Here is a 13,133-nt window from a genome sequence, read left to right as displayed (position 1 = left end):
ATGTTATTGCCCAATGGGATCTTTTGGCACTATATCCAAGTTGTTTCATAAATTGCTTTCTGGAAGAAAAAGCTAATGCACACAGTGCCTCAAAGATCAAGGATGTACTTTTTAAAAGTGAGAAAGGAAATCTGATGATCGACTAGCAGCAACCTCTTTGCCCCATGAAAAACTGCAGCCAAACTGGAAGTAAGCCAGAAAACTGTCTCGCTGCACATCCCAACCATGGGCTAAAAGAACTGGGAGAGCAACAGATTCAAGTACCCTAAATATTTATTTTAGGCAATTAAGATAGGTATTTCCAAGGAACCAAGCGTGTGACAGGGCAGGCCAGTGGTTTCTTCATGAAAGGAGCAACAACAGAAGGATAAATAAAATTCAAACACTGAATTTCAATGTACAAGTCACCAGTGCAGCTGAAGCTATCTAATAAACGCAAAATCCAACATCTTGGTTCTTGTTTACTTATTATTATATTACTTATTTCTTATTTACTGTTTGCTGAGCACACAGGCAAAATACAGCAAGCTAAGGTGGTACCTTGTGTTACCCGCAACCAACTGCTGTATCACAGTATAAAGTACTACCTGGAGTAACCTGAATGTGTACAACTGACCTTAAGGAAAGATGAGAAAATACAGCTCAACTCTACAGACCAAGAATTACTTCCGAGAGTAAAAGCTTTAGGCTTTTATTGTGGCTCAAGGCCACAAAAAGCATCTATACACTAAGCATAATTACCCGAGTCTTTCATCATTTCGACTAGAATTAGGTAAGCCACTCGAAACCGGCCACTAACTGGCCCCCACGCAACCCCTTAATCCACACGGCTCTCCCCGCTCAGCTCCACGGGAAGAGGCGGCAGCGAAAGCTTCAGCGCGGCTGGCGAGGGCTGCGGTTTGGTACAGGCGGGACGAAGTCCTCCCAGTGCCGTGGCTGCACTTCGGGCCAGGAAAAATCTTCCCATCCTCCAGTCACGCAGCCGGCGAGCCCGGTCTGGAGGAGCTACCCCGGGCGGGTGACGGCTGCATCAGCCCCACACCGCGCCTCGGAGGACAGCGCCAAGGAAAAGGGTGATCCCGTTGCGCCGAGGAAGAGGGTGATCCCGTTGCGCCGAGGATACGCGTTCAGTGAGGCTTCCCGGAGAGCGTGCTCTGCTTCTGTCTAGCAACAGGCTGCTCCTCTGCGCTCCCGGAGCTCACAGCACTCACCGCTTTCCTAGATACGCCAAAGAAATCAAATGGCACTGCTTGCGAGTCTAACCCACGCCACTACCGGCTCCTCGTGATCGCTGCTAACACAAGCGGTGCTGCTCCTGGTCCAAGCGGCCAGAAAGCTGCTCAAAGATCTTCCCGCCTCCGCAAAAAACGCGACCACCTAAACACCCACGCGGGGTATAAACCTCCCTCGCCTTCAGTTTGGCCCATCCTGAAACATATCCCCCCACTGGAGACCGCAGAGAAGATGACCAAGGGCTAAGACAGCCAAATACTTTGACCGGGTGTGTTCAAGAAGGAAGGTTAGCGGGAGCTGAATCTAGAAAGAGACAGGCGAAGCTTGGGAGTAAACAGCAAAGCATTTTGAAACGTTAAATAATCCTGTACACCTACGAGAGCTGGAAGTACACATCCACAGTCCCTCAGCTCTTTGCACTTCAGAACTATTTTGGTTTTTTTTCCACCAATCCTAAACTCTGATGCAGAATGCATTATTAGTGCTTATTATTATGCATTAATTAGTGCTGCCAGCACAGACCAGCCAGGAGATTCCACACATCCTGGCAAACCAGGATGTGACGCGAGTTATTCAAACTCTGCTGCTTTGACTGTAATGAACTGGCACGTTGTCTGCTGTGCTAAAGGGGTTCCAATACCGGGGGCTTCTGCACGAGTCCTCGTAACGGAAGGCAATGTCCAACACTGATGTTAGCCTGGTATAAATCTTTGGAGGAATTTAAAACAAATTAGAGGTTTGTTTCCGAAATAAACAATTGAATAGAAGGCTAATAAAACTGTAAATATACAAGGCTTGAAAGGGTTTATACAAGTTGTTTTTCCACATTTAGAGAAAAATCACACTTTTTTCATGTTCTACTTTAGTTTTTAAGTGATAAATACCACCATGGTATCTGAGCTCCTTTATTTTTTTTTTTTAACCACCTCAAGGATCAAGGACGATAATAAAGAGTTAATATCTGAAACAAAATATGCTTTTTTTGTTGGAGGGTTCTCAAGCTTTTCATGCTTTTGAATCCTGTTCAGCAGTTTGTATCTTCTGTTCATGCAGTAGCTGCTTAAGTCACCCCATAAATTTATTGTTACCAGGACAACAAGAAGCAGTTTTAAGCAAAGTAGTAAGTGTTTTTCCACAGCTTCTCTCAATAGTATTTCTTCTGCAGAGACAAGGGAATTAATCAGCAGTTCAGTATGAAGGCTAGGCAGGTTTGATCCCAGAAGGAGGAGAGCACAGTTGAGCAGTTAATTATAATACAGGCAACCTGGTTTCAAAAAAACACATAAATCAGCTTTCGGGAAAATAATAATCTCGAATTGATTCTCCAGTAGTAGGCCCAAAGCTATTCCTGTTCAAACTACTGACAAAAGCTCTACTAATCATAAATTCCTAAATTGCAGCAGAAACAGGCTCCATGTCCAGCAGCACAGCATTACACTGCCAGAGAAGAAACACTCCTCCATCCCTAGTTACCAAGCTATTCAAAGTAACTTAAAAAAAAAAAAACAACCAAAAAAACACATCAAAACCATCATTATAGACATGTTTCATCAGACACCCAAGAAAAAAGTTGCAAGGCATGCTTTTAAAAAACAAACAAACAAACAAATCCCAAGATACCAAGCCTCTTGAACAAACTAGTTTGGTAACAACCTTACACTACTGAATGAAGAAACAAGATCTGATGTCAGAGGTTGGTTTTCGAGATAGAGTCTAACCATGGGGAAGAGCTGGAACTTAAGCCTTGTTTACAGTAAACCACCCGGGTACCAAACCTTAATGATTCACTGCTTCAGAGCTCTGGCCCTTTAACAATCAAGACCAGAATAATGTAGCATTGCATGGAAAGCTCACAAATCATTTAAGATAACTATTAGTTAATTCTGCATTTTTATAACGCTTGCTGCCTACCTGAATAAACAAATTATTTAACAAAAATTACGCTCACTTTGGGCAAGTCAAAAGCTTTGCAATTCTACTTAAGGCTGACTTTTAGAAGTGGTATTAGGAAACTGGAAAGGGGACTCTCGGTTGTTTCTTGAGATAACTGCTGAGACAGGAAAGCATCCTGTTAAGAGACAGGTTAGTAGAAGGGACTGAGAGACAGCTTCTAGCCTACTCTAGCAATAGTTTAATAAATGTAGAAATATCTAATTGTGAAATATTAATTTTTAAACTTCTGTTTTCCCCCTCAACCATTTAGATCTGAGCAGTGAAGCAAATACAGATACGGACTCAAGAGTGAGCCTGTCTATAAACCTCCAGCCCCTCCAGATAACACCTCAGATGCCTGCCATCCTCCACTACTCAAGACAGCGCTGCTGAACTGAGGGCAAATCCCCCACAGAGGTCACTTTCTTTAATGCCAAAAGCATATGTAACCTCACGGTCTGCCCTGTAAAGCCTGGTTTGCTATACCATTACGCTCTCCTCATTCAGTTCAAAACATAAGCAGAAGACACAACTCATACGGCTATGCTTCCCGTGCAACGATAAAGGGCAGCGAAGCGACAGCGTCCCAGGACCACGGGAGATCACTCAGGGTAACGGACAGAAGTCAATACCAACAGACCTTAAGATCCTCATTACTTCAAAGGGAGCAGGAACAGGTTTTACATGTTGCCAATATCAACATAATTTATATTCCGCAAGACAGTCACCCCAAAACTGACCTCCAGAAAGCTGACATTTTTACAGGCTATTCAGAGACAGTTAGCGTCCTACCTCTCTTTAAAATAGCAAGAGGGCACGCTGGGATAGCCGACAGACGCAGTTGTTGCCTAGTTTTGATGCAGTCCCACCCTGCTGCCCTTACTCTTTCCACTTTAGACTCTTGGGAGCAAAATTTCACTCTAGACTGAGCCTCTCAACATCAAAAATTAACACAGGGTTGAGGTGGAACAAGGGACCAGTTTCTTGAGAGTTCATGAGCACAAAAAAATCTGTATGAACCAGAAATAGTAACTAAGCAGCAAATTATTTTAAAAGGCTATTACTACAGAAATAGAAGGTGAAATTTGTCCCACCTGATGATTTAGGCAGAGAGATCTCAGCTAGATTTCTAACTCCAACTATCAGCAGTAGGCAATGGAGTACACATGCAGCACAGCACCCAAATTTTGGTGAAGAGTTTAGAAGGCAAGCAAGTGACTGTGATTAATTGGTTTTCTACTAATCACAAACGGAGCCCAAAGTTGCTCAGTTGGTAGATGCCTAAAACTAGGTGAGGTAAATCCCACCCTAAATACCGCAGCTAATGAATTGACGTGCATGAGTCATGTGTGAGATTTATTTCAAGGAGTTGCATTATGTTTACACAGTGATTAAAAAAAACACACAAACCTGTTTTTCTTCACAAAACAAGATATATGTGTCTTCATTTTATGCACAGATCAGATCTCCTTTCCTTAACCTTTGCTTCTACTCCTCTCAGTAACTTCTGAACTCACCAACTAACTTCAGTCTCATGTAAAAGAGGAAGAGAGTTCTCATTCCTAAAAGACTCATGAAAACTGGGGACGGGGTAAGGAGGAAGAATTCAGCATCTCCATCCAAAGGGTGCTTTAAACGTGAACTCAAACCATCCACCCAGCCTGCCTACTATATGCTGCTTTCCTCCAGCCTCTTACCTGAGATTTTTTAAAAGAAGTAAAGGGAAGAGAAAGATATGGGGCACAAGAAAAACTACGTACGGTTGGGCTCAGAGATGGGGGGAATGTTGTCACTGGAGAGCAGCGTTATCATGGGGCATGTTTGTAGAGAATGCAGGACACAAATCACCAAGAAAGCAGACTTCATTAGTTCCGTTGCTCAGGGAACAACTTGTTTGCTTATGCAACTACTGAACGTGCATTTACCCTTCGAGCCACGCTGATGCAGGCCTTCGTGTTAGGGTGCTGTTTTCCATCCCCACCATGGTGCCTGTGTGATCTAATAATTCTCAGCAAATGGAGTCAAACATCAAAGTGGCTGAAAACCTTTTGAGTTAAGGACCTTATCATCCAAATTGTCTGTAAAACACTTTGAAAAGTATTTGCACTACATGAAAGATAGAAAAATATTCCACCCCAAACTTAGCTTCGACATCTTGTGCATCGCTCCTGTTTCTCCATCCATAAGCCATAGAGCAGATCTTCGTACCACGGAGCATAAGCAAAGGTTATGGGGTTAAGATCACTTGCAACACACTTGCACCCCAAAAAGCAGAATACGATTTAAATAAATAAATCAGTAAGGAGCTTCAGTGTAGTAGTAATAATAATGTTTTCCAATTAGAAGCACTGGACCAAAATTGTGTATGTATTTATTATTAGTGCCACACATCAACTACCTTTTCCATTTCTCTATTGGTAACGGGTAGGTTTGCACATGCTTGCCAGCTGGAACTTACCCTCCCAAGTTAAAACCATACCACTGGTCTCTTTTAAGGCTTCTAACATGAAAACATGTATGAGAAAGAAATTGGGGTATTTTTAAAATATATAACTTGTCCGCTTGCTGGAAAAAAGCAGCTGTCTTAAGGGTACATCCTGCTTTATGCCCTATCGTACACGTTTCAGAAATGCCCATCACTGCGCTGTCTGCACTTGAACCGATTCTTTTGCTATTGCCTTTTCCGATGGGAAAGCTAACAGGTAGGCTATGGGACTGTCTATGAGATAGACAATTTATGTAGCCAGTTATTTCTCTTCAAGTAAACACTTCCATTTTATTAAAAAACACCTGTAAACATCATAGAAAGTTAAACCTTTAACTAGAAGAACTTCCTAAGCAGGTTTACTTAACGCAACCCATCAAAACAGCTCGCAAGGCTTAAACTCGTGTCAGCTGTGGGTTTAACAAGGTTGCCAGCTCTAACACAACATCTTTATATCCCTACCTTGTATTTTACAAGCCCCTGTTGAAACACCGATCCCCACCTCCGAGCTTCACCCCCCCTTCGATACCTGGAGATTTGAAAGACTACCTAAAAGTATTCCCGAGGTTAAAGACAAAACCTCCCAGCTCTACACCCTGCCACGCTTAAAACCCCTCTGAAACTAGAGCTGGTCCTGACACTCGCCGCGGCGAGCGGCGTCAGGGCGCTACCGCTCAGCCCCTTCCCAGCAGCGGGGCCGGGGAGGGGGCCGTGCCCTGCCTCGCACCTGACCCACGCCGAGCCCCGGGGGAGCGACCCCCTCCTCGGCACCGGGGACGCCCGGTTGCACCTTCCCCGGCCCTAAAGCCCGGTCGACCGAGAGGGTGAGGACGCGCCGGTGAGTAAATCCTCAGGCGAACCTGGGGGAGCCACAGCCCTTCCAGATACCGTCCCAGCTCCAATCTCGGCCGCCGCCGAAGCCCTCCCTCCCGGCCCGCTCTGCCCCACCGCGGTCTGGGGCCCAAAACACCCGACCCAAGGATGAAGGTGACCCGAGCCGCTCCCCGCGGGAGGGCTGCGGGCCCCGCTCCCCGCGCCGCAGGCCCCGGCCGAGCCGCCACAGACGCCAGCCCCGCGGCGCGGCCTGGCGCGGCGGCCGCCCCCCCCCCGCCTCGCCCCGAGCAGGTACAAAGGGTAAGCGCGGCGGGGCCGGGCCGCCGCGCGCCGCCCGCCTCGCCCCCTCATGGAGCGGCGCCGCCGCCCGGGCCCCGCCGCCCGCCTAGGCCGCGCCCCCGGCCCCTACTCACTCTCCCCGCGGCTCCGGCCGCACCAGGCCGCCAGCACCACGGCCACGGCCAGCGCCGCCGCCGCCGCCGCTCTCGGTCCCATGCCCGCGTCGTTGGAGCCGCCGCAGCTCGGCGCGTCCCGGCGGGGGCGAATCAGAGGCCGCGGGGCGGGCGCGGGGGCCGGGCCCGGCTTCGCATCGTCGGTAAGAGACGCGGGAGAGGCACCGCGGCCCCCTTTATAGCGCCCGGCCCCTCCCTGCCCCTCGGTGTCGGCCCCGGCTCCGGCGGCCCCTTCCAGCGCAGGCCGGGCTGGCGGCTGCTTCCCTGGCCAGTAAACAAGGGTCTGCCCCCGTCAGCTGGGAGCGGGGCGGCGGCAAGAGGCGGCGCGGAGCCGGGCAGGGGACGGGACGGGACGGGCCGGGGGAGGAGCGGCGGCGGCGTCCACCTGCCGGGGACGGCCCCGCTGAGGCGGCTGCGGGCCCGGCGGCGAGGGGCGGCCGGAGCGCCCGCCCCGCCGGCGCGGGTACGAGAGCGGCCGGGCTGACTCCTGCTGTCCAACTCCGCTGTTGGAGGGACGGCTGCCCCGGGGGAGCTGCTTTGGCCTCAGTAGCTTTGGGCGAGTAAAACCGAGAAGCTGCGGAGTTCTGCAAGAGCTGCTGCCAGAGGTGGGGATGGGGCAGCTCGCTGGCCTAGAGCCCGGCCTGAGACTGTTTCACTCCTCCGCCTCCCTGAAAAGCATCGGGAGAGGACGAATTGCCCCACAGACCCGCTCAATGGAGCTTGGGGAGGGGTAGCGCCTGCTGAGCGGTACCATTCTCAGCATCAGAGTCCCGTTCAAAGAGTTATTGCAAATTTAAGTTGTCTTTTTCCAGTGGCATTCAGCATTTGATGCCACCTTCTCCTTTTTTAATCATCTCTGCATTGTAGCCATGCTAAGCCATGACAGTACGTTTCCTGGCAACTTCCAGTAAATTTATCTGGCACTTGGCTTTCACTCATTTCTGCAAGATACTGAGTTATATAAACTGCTGGAATAAAGCTTTTTTTTAAATTAAAAAAATACTTGATAAACAGATATTCTTATTTCAAGTCTTTCTCCCACCATCTTTAGCTTACAAAGATCTCACTTTTACGTTACATTTCTAGGCAGGCCTGTAGTTCCCAGCAGCTCACTCAGCGTTGGCTCCTTTTTCTAGATGCTGCATTGCATTAAGAGAGTTTGCACTATTTTACATACTTTGTGTTACTTTTCCATTTAAAGACTTGCTGCAGTTGTCACAGGGACAGTACATAGTTGTGAAGGGCAGGAGGACTGGTCTGTGAAATCACATCTATTTTGGTCTGGTTCACTCTTTGACGTTCTTTGAGGTTTCCCAGTTGGATGGGGTAAGGCTGATGGCCTGATTCTACTAAATTACCTGAGCGTAAGCACTGTTAGCTGTGGTGGTACCTGTGTAACAATAACTACATCTCAGCATTTGCAAACTATTTAAATGCTTAGATGAAAGGCCCTGCTTAAGCGGGGATGCTTTCTCTGTGATTATTATAGCGAGAGAAGACGTGTGTCTGCACAGCACACTAGCTGTTGATTCAGCCTGCTGGTGCGTCAGAATTGCCGTCACGGAGACAAATTTCGCCCCACGTTTCTGTTCTTGCTGCCATTTTCTCACGTGTGTGCTACTACTTCAAACCCACGAGTGCAGCAGAGACTCAGAACCAAACGCATTTCCCTTCAGAATACTTCAGGAAGTAAGGGCAGTTAAGGAATGGAAATAAACAACAAAACTATGTGTTCTCAGCTTGCAAATTAACCTGCTTTATGACTATAGACTTTGCGTAAAGCAGATAGAGCCAAACATCACCTAGACAGCTTGGGCTATGTGTAATTTACAGTATGACTGCAATGGCAACCTACTTTTGCTTACTCACTTATGATCTTATTGCCTTTCATGTAATAATGATATCAGCTTACAGATTGGCACAGGAGGATTAAAGGCTACAGATTTATTATCTTTCCCTAAAATACTATTTTTAGTTTCTAATTACTGATTAAGAACATCAGGGTGCAATCTTTCCGGCATCTTTCCCATACACTCACTGCTACATATTCATCGTGCTACAGTACGCTAGGTTTGCAATCAGATAAACGAACAGGAGCAATGTGGGCGCTAAGAACCTAAGCCAGCACCTGCTTACTCATTTTTCTTCTAATAGCTGCACTGCAGGCTCTTCTCTAATAATTTCTGATTCAAGAAACTACTAAAATCACTAGTTTGATATATTAAATATGACTCTTTGACAACGTTCACGTTTCTTTCTCCCCTCCACAGATGGTTCATGGTTCACTTAACTTATAACTAAATGGTGGTTAAGTGTCTGCTATGAACACTTACAAACTACTGGGGTTCATTTCTGAATCCTCCTAAGCAAATAAATAGAGAGATACTTGAAATGGAGAGTATCTACCTATTTGACCCCACAAAGACGTTTTTTTGGTGTTTTGGTCTGTTCCTTACTTAAAATGTCATGAGTATCAGCTGCCAGGGAAGGCAAGGAAAATTGGTATGGAACTTGGAAATAACATTCTGTTTTCTAACCTTTGACATTTTTTCTCTTTGATGCAGAAAATGATCTACAATTACATACCTGAACAGTATACACTTGCTGAAGGATATTCTTTCTAGGACAAAATTTATAAAAATGTACAAAAAAAATATCAGCCAGGTTACTGTTTCTGTCTATAGAATCCTCTGTGCATTTGGAAGACAGAGATCTTTTCCTTTTAAAACTATTTAGAAAGTTAGTGTGACAAAAGTTGTATAGTACTTTCAGAGCTGGAACCCTAATGGTGGTCCCCCACTGTGGTGTTTTCATGAAAACACACTTCAGTTTTTGTCACCTTTGGCATTTCAGCTGAGGTAATACACAGGAAAAGTGCTATATACTATACAGTATGAAAGCAGTGCCTTACAAGATAATGCAGTAAATTTACAGGCCCCATCAAAAGCCTTGTTCCTGTTGAAATCCCAAAAAAGAGCTGTCCCATGGATTCGTCTTTGCTCTACCAGTGACTTCACAGCTGCCAAGAATCACAAGACAGACTAAAAGGGTACAGAAAAGCCAGAGAAATATAGCAATTTAAAGCTGTATGTCTAGTGCCTCCTTATAAAATATGCACAATGTCTATAGGGTCAGTGCCCTCCAAACAACGCCATTCACTGTTTAAATGAAAATAAAAATAAATGCAGGCCCTTATCCTTCATTCATTCATGTAAATCTACAGAAACATAAAGGTTAAAATAGTCTAGGGCTATGGGCATGTTGTTATCATGCCCAAAGCTGTTTCAGATTCTGTTCCTTTAACATGGCATATCTGGCGTGGCTTCGAGTCCTGAAGAAGGACTTTGACATATATTATCACCAAAAAAACCCCCAAACCTTGCACTATTTTTTTTTGCATTCTGTGTGCACTGGTCTATTACAGCCTGCAAGGGCTGAAAAAAAAAAGTCTTTCTGGAGCTGTCCTCCAAGCTTAATTTTCTGTGAGACTGGAAACATGGGAGTCATGCTGCTCTGCCCTACAAATACGAAGCCAACCTAAGTGTACCAACTTCCTGATCAGATCCCTGCTCCTCCAGACCAACGCTGCTAGGAATTGAAGTCCTTGGAAGCCCATCCCAGGCAGAAACATCCCTAGAGGAGGAACCACCTTTGCACGAACAAGTACAGAAGATGACATTGTACACCAGCTTGATGTTACTCTCTACCTTCTGAAAGGGCTGAAACGGCCAGTTTTATTACCATTTTCATTTAGCTTTCCCCTGCTCGAGTTAACAAAGCTAAGACAGACTGAGCACCACGAATACAGTCCCCAAAGTCTTATCTCCAGGGCCTGCTGTCTGCGACAGTGCCGTACGCTGAACTCAACAGTGCACGCCACCCTTGGAGCGCAGTCACATCCTTGTGTTGACACAACTGCATGTGAAAAGCGAACACAGCTTGGCTTCCCGATCACCAAGATACTGCGCTTGCCGAAATCTTTGTCTTGAAAATTAAATACATCTTTCTCTCATGAAATGTACATTGGAACCAAACACACATGCGGAGGTCTGTGTTTGGGTAGGTTTTGGGTTGTTTATTTTTAGCCATACAAAAGTAAAGTTCCATGCTAATTAATGAGTCCAGGAACATTCAAGGAACACAAAGCTTTGTGCCCAAAAGGAGCTTCAGAGCAGTTGACTCACCAAGAAGGTACATCAGTCGTAATTCTGTTTTAAAAACAAAACAGCTGAAAACCAGTTCAGTGAGCCAAGGCCACACAGCAGGCCAGAAGGCCGAGCTCAGTCAGAATTCTCACTTTCTGCTTCATCCAGTGTTCAATATGGCCTTTTCTTAACAACAGGTTGCAAATGCCTGGGTGAATATTTATGCCATTGCTCCATTTTTATTGATTTGTCAAACATACTTTCCTGCTCACAACTTTCTCACCACACAGTACGCACATTATTCAGCCTCCTTCCTTTGAAGGTGCAGAAGAGTTGCCGCTGAAGCCAACAATAGCTAAGTCTCTGCATCACTGGCAGGATGTTGCTGTAAAGGTTACAGAACTGACTTCTCAGTGACTAGACCTAAAGCTGAGAGTACAGGAGAGCTGACCTTGGAAAATTTATCTCATCCTGTTTGGAGTCACACAGAACCATTTGCCAAATATCTTAATATAAAATATTTCACGTCATGGGTTGACAGAGTTCCTTTCTTACCCTTCCTTCCGTCCACACCAAATCCGATAAGCGACTGCTCTCTTCTCGATGGGAGAAAACTCAGAGGATGAAGATCCGGTCACTTTATGTGCTAAAGACAGAAGTCCCAGCTTTTTACTGTTGAAACAGGAAACACTGTCAGATCCTTCTGGAGAATTCTATTGTTACATTAGCAAATACCACCTCTGCCCAAGGTGAAAATGGCAGAGGGCATCTCTCTGCCACATGCAGTTCAAAGAAACTGGAGATGAAGGAGGCAAAGGAAATCACAGCTCTCCATGGCCTAATGCAGCGCTGCCTCGTTTTATCTTTTTTTGTCCAGTTTGATTTTTGGGTGTCAGAGAGGCAGCTGCAGTATTGAACTTACTTTCTGTTCCTTGTCAGAACATTTTTATTCTAATTCAGCATCAAGCTTTTCAACTCAAAAGAACCTAAATTTTTCTCGATGGCTACAAGAACCGCAAAACAGTCAGCGTTCCCAACCTGCGTCTAGCTGCTAAACAGCCAGACAGATCTATATCTGGCCTTCAGTCCCCTCCAGCCCCTCAGCCACCATTCTTTCCTACAGCTTCTCACAGTACACCTAAGCCAACCCCACATCTAGTTTGCACAACCAACTCCGCTGCTGCCAGGCATGCTGTTCTCTATCAGCAGCCACGTGCGAGTTAGCGGCTGCAGCAGCGTCACTCTCTAATACGTGGTACGGGCATGCCGTGCTCCAGGCGACCAACTGGCTACACCAGTTCTGATCTACAGCTCACCACCCCTACCCCCTCCCTTTCTTGGTCTCTTTTTTTTATTTCTTTACACTAAATGCATGTTTTTTGCTGATCCAGAGTCAAGTTTGGAGGGACAGCCCTCCAGGCAGCATAGGGGAGTTCAGCAAACCGTAACTGCATGCTCCACGCTGCTTTATCTCACGTTTTGCATTTTGGACGACACAGAACTTCTAGTTCCCGTTTTGATAACCAGTTTGTTCTGTAGCTAGGAGACACACCCTTTCTTTGTAAATGTTACGAATCGGGCATATCTGATCCATTATTCACTAACTGCTGCTGCTTCCCACTTCCATCTCCTATTAGGAGGTAGCTCTCATGCCAGAAATGTCACGGCGGTGTCATGTGACAGGTGGTATTGATTTAGCTAAGTTGGGTTTTAATGTCACTCTTGTTCAGTGAGAACACATGGTGAGCGCACACCGACCCTCAGCAGTGTGGCAGATCAGGACAAGAGCTACCAGCCAGCCCTGCACTGGGCTGTAGGGCTCTGGAATGGCATCAACACTCTGCTGCAGACCAGGAAATTTGATTATTTATTTTCTGCTCCTACCTGCTAAATTATCACGGTTAAAATTTTGTTCATGATTGTAACTATTAATCCTAAGACTTTGCTGTAATCCTAAAACGAAACCTGAGAATCAAAGTCAATGAGAATGGAGGTGACTTGCCCAGTATCACATGGTGAACAATCAGAAGCAGAATCCTGGTCTGTCCCCTC

General features: G+C 46.2%; 1 protein-coding gene across 1 annotated transcript in view; it reads right to left on the bottom strand.

The window, feature by feature from the left end:
- Positions 1-6,979, bottom strand: part of INSR (insulin receptor) — a gene marked incomplete at its 5' end in the record, with an annotated part of 51,614 nt that extends 44,635 nt beyond the window's left edge. The window contains one exon of the mRNA XM_082011072.1: positions 6,898-6,979. Coding sequence (XP_081867198.1) covers positions 6,898-6,979 — 82 coding nt within the window. The remainder of the gene's footprint in view (positions 1-6,897) is intronic.
- Between the last annotated feature and the right edge of the window lie 6,154 nt (positions 6,980-13,133).

The sequence above is a fragment of the Phaethon aethereus genome (genome assembly GCF_964289735.1).
Source record: "Phaethon aethereus genome assembly, chromosome: 26".
NCBI lineage: Eukaryota > Metazoa > Chordata > Aves > Phaethontiformes > Phaethontidae > Phaethon > Phaethon aethereus.
The sequence above is the reverse complement of the archived record's forward strand: the minus strand, read 5'-3'. Positions and strand labels throughout refer to the sequence as shown.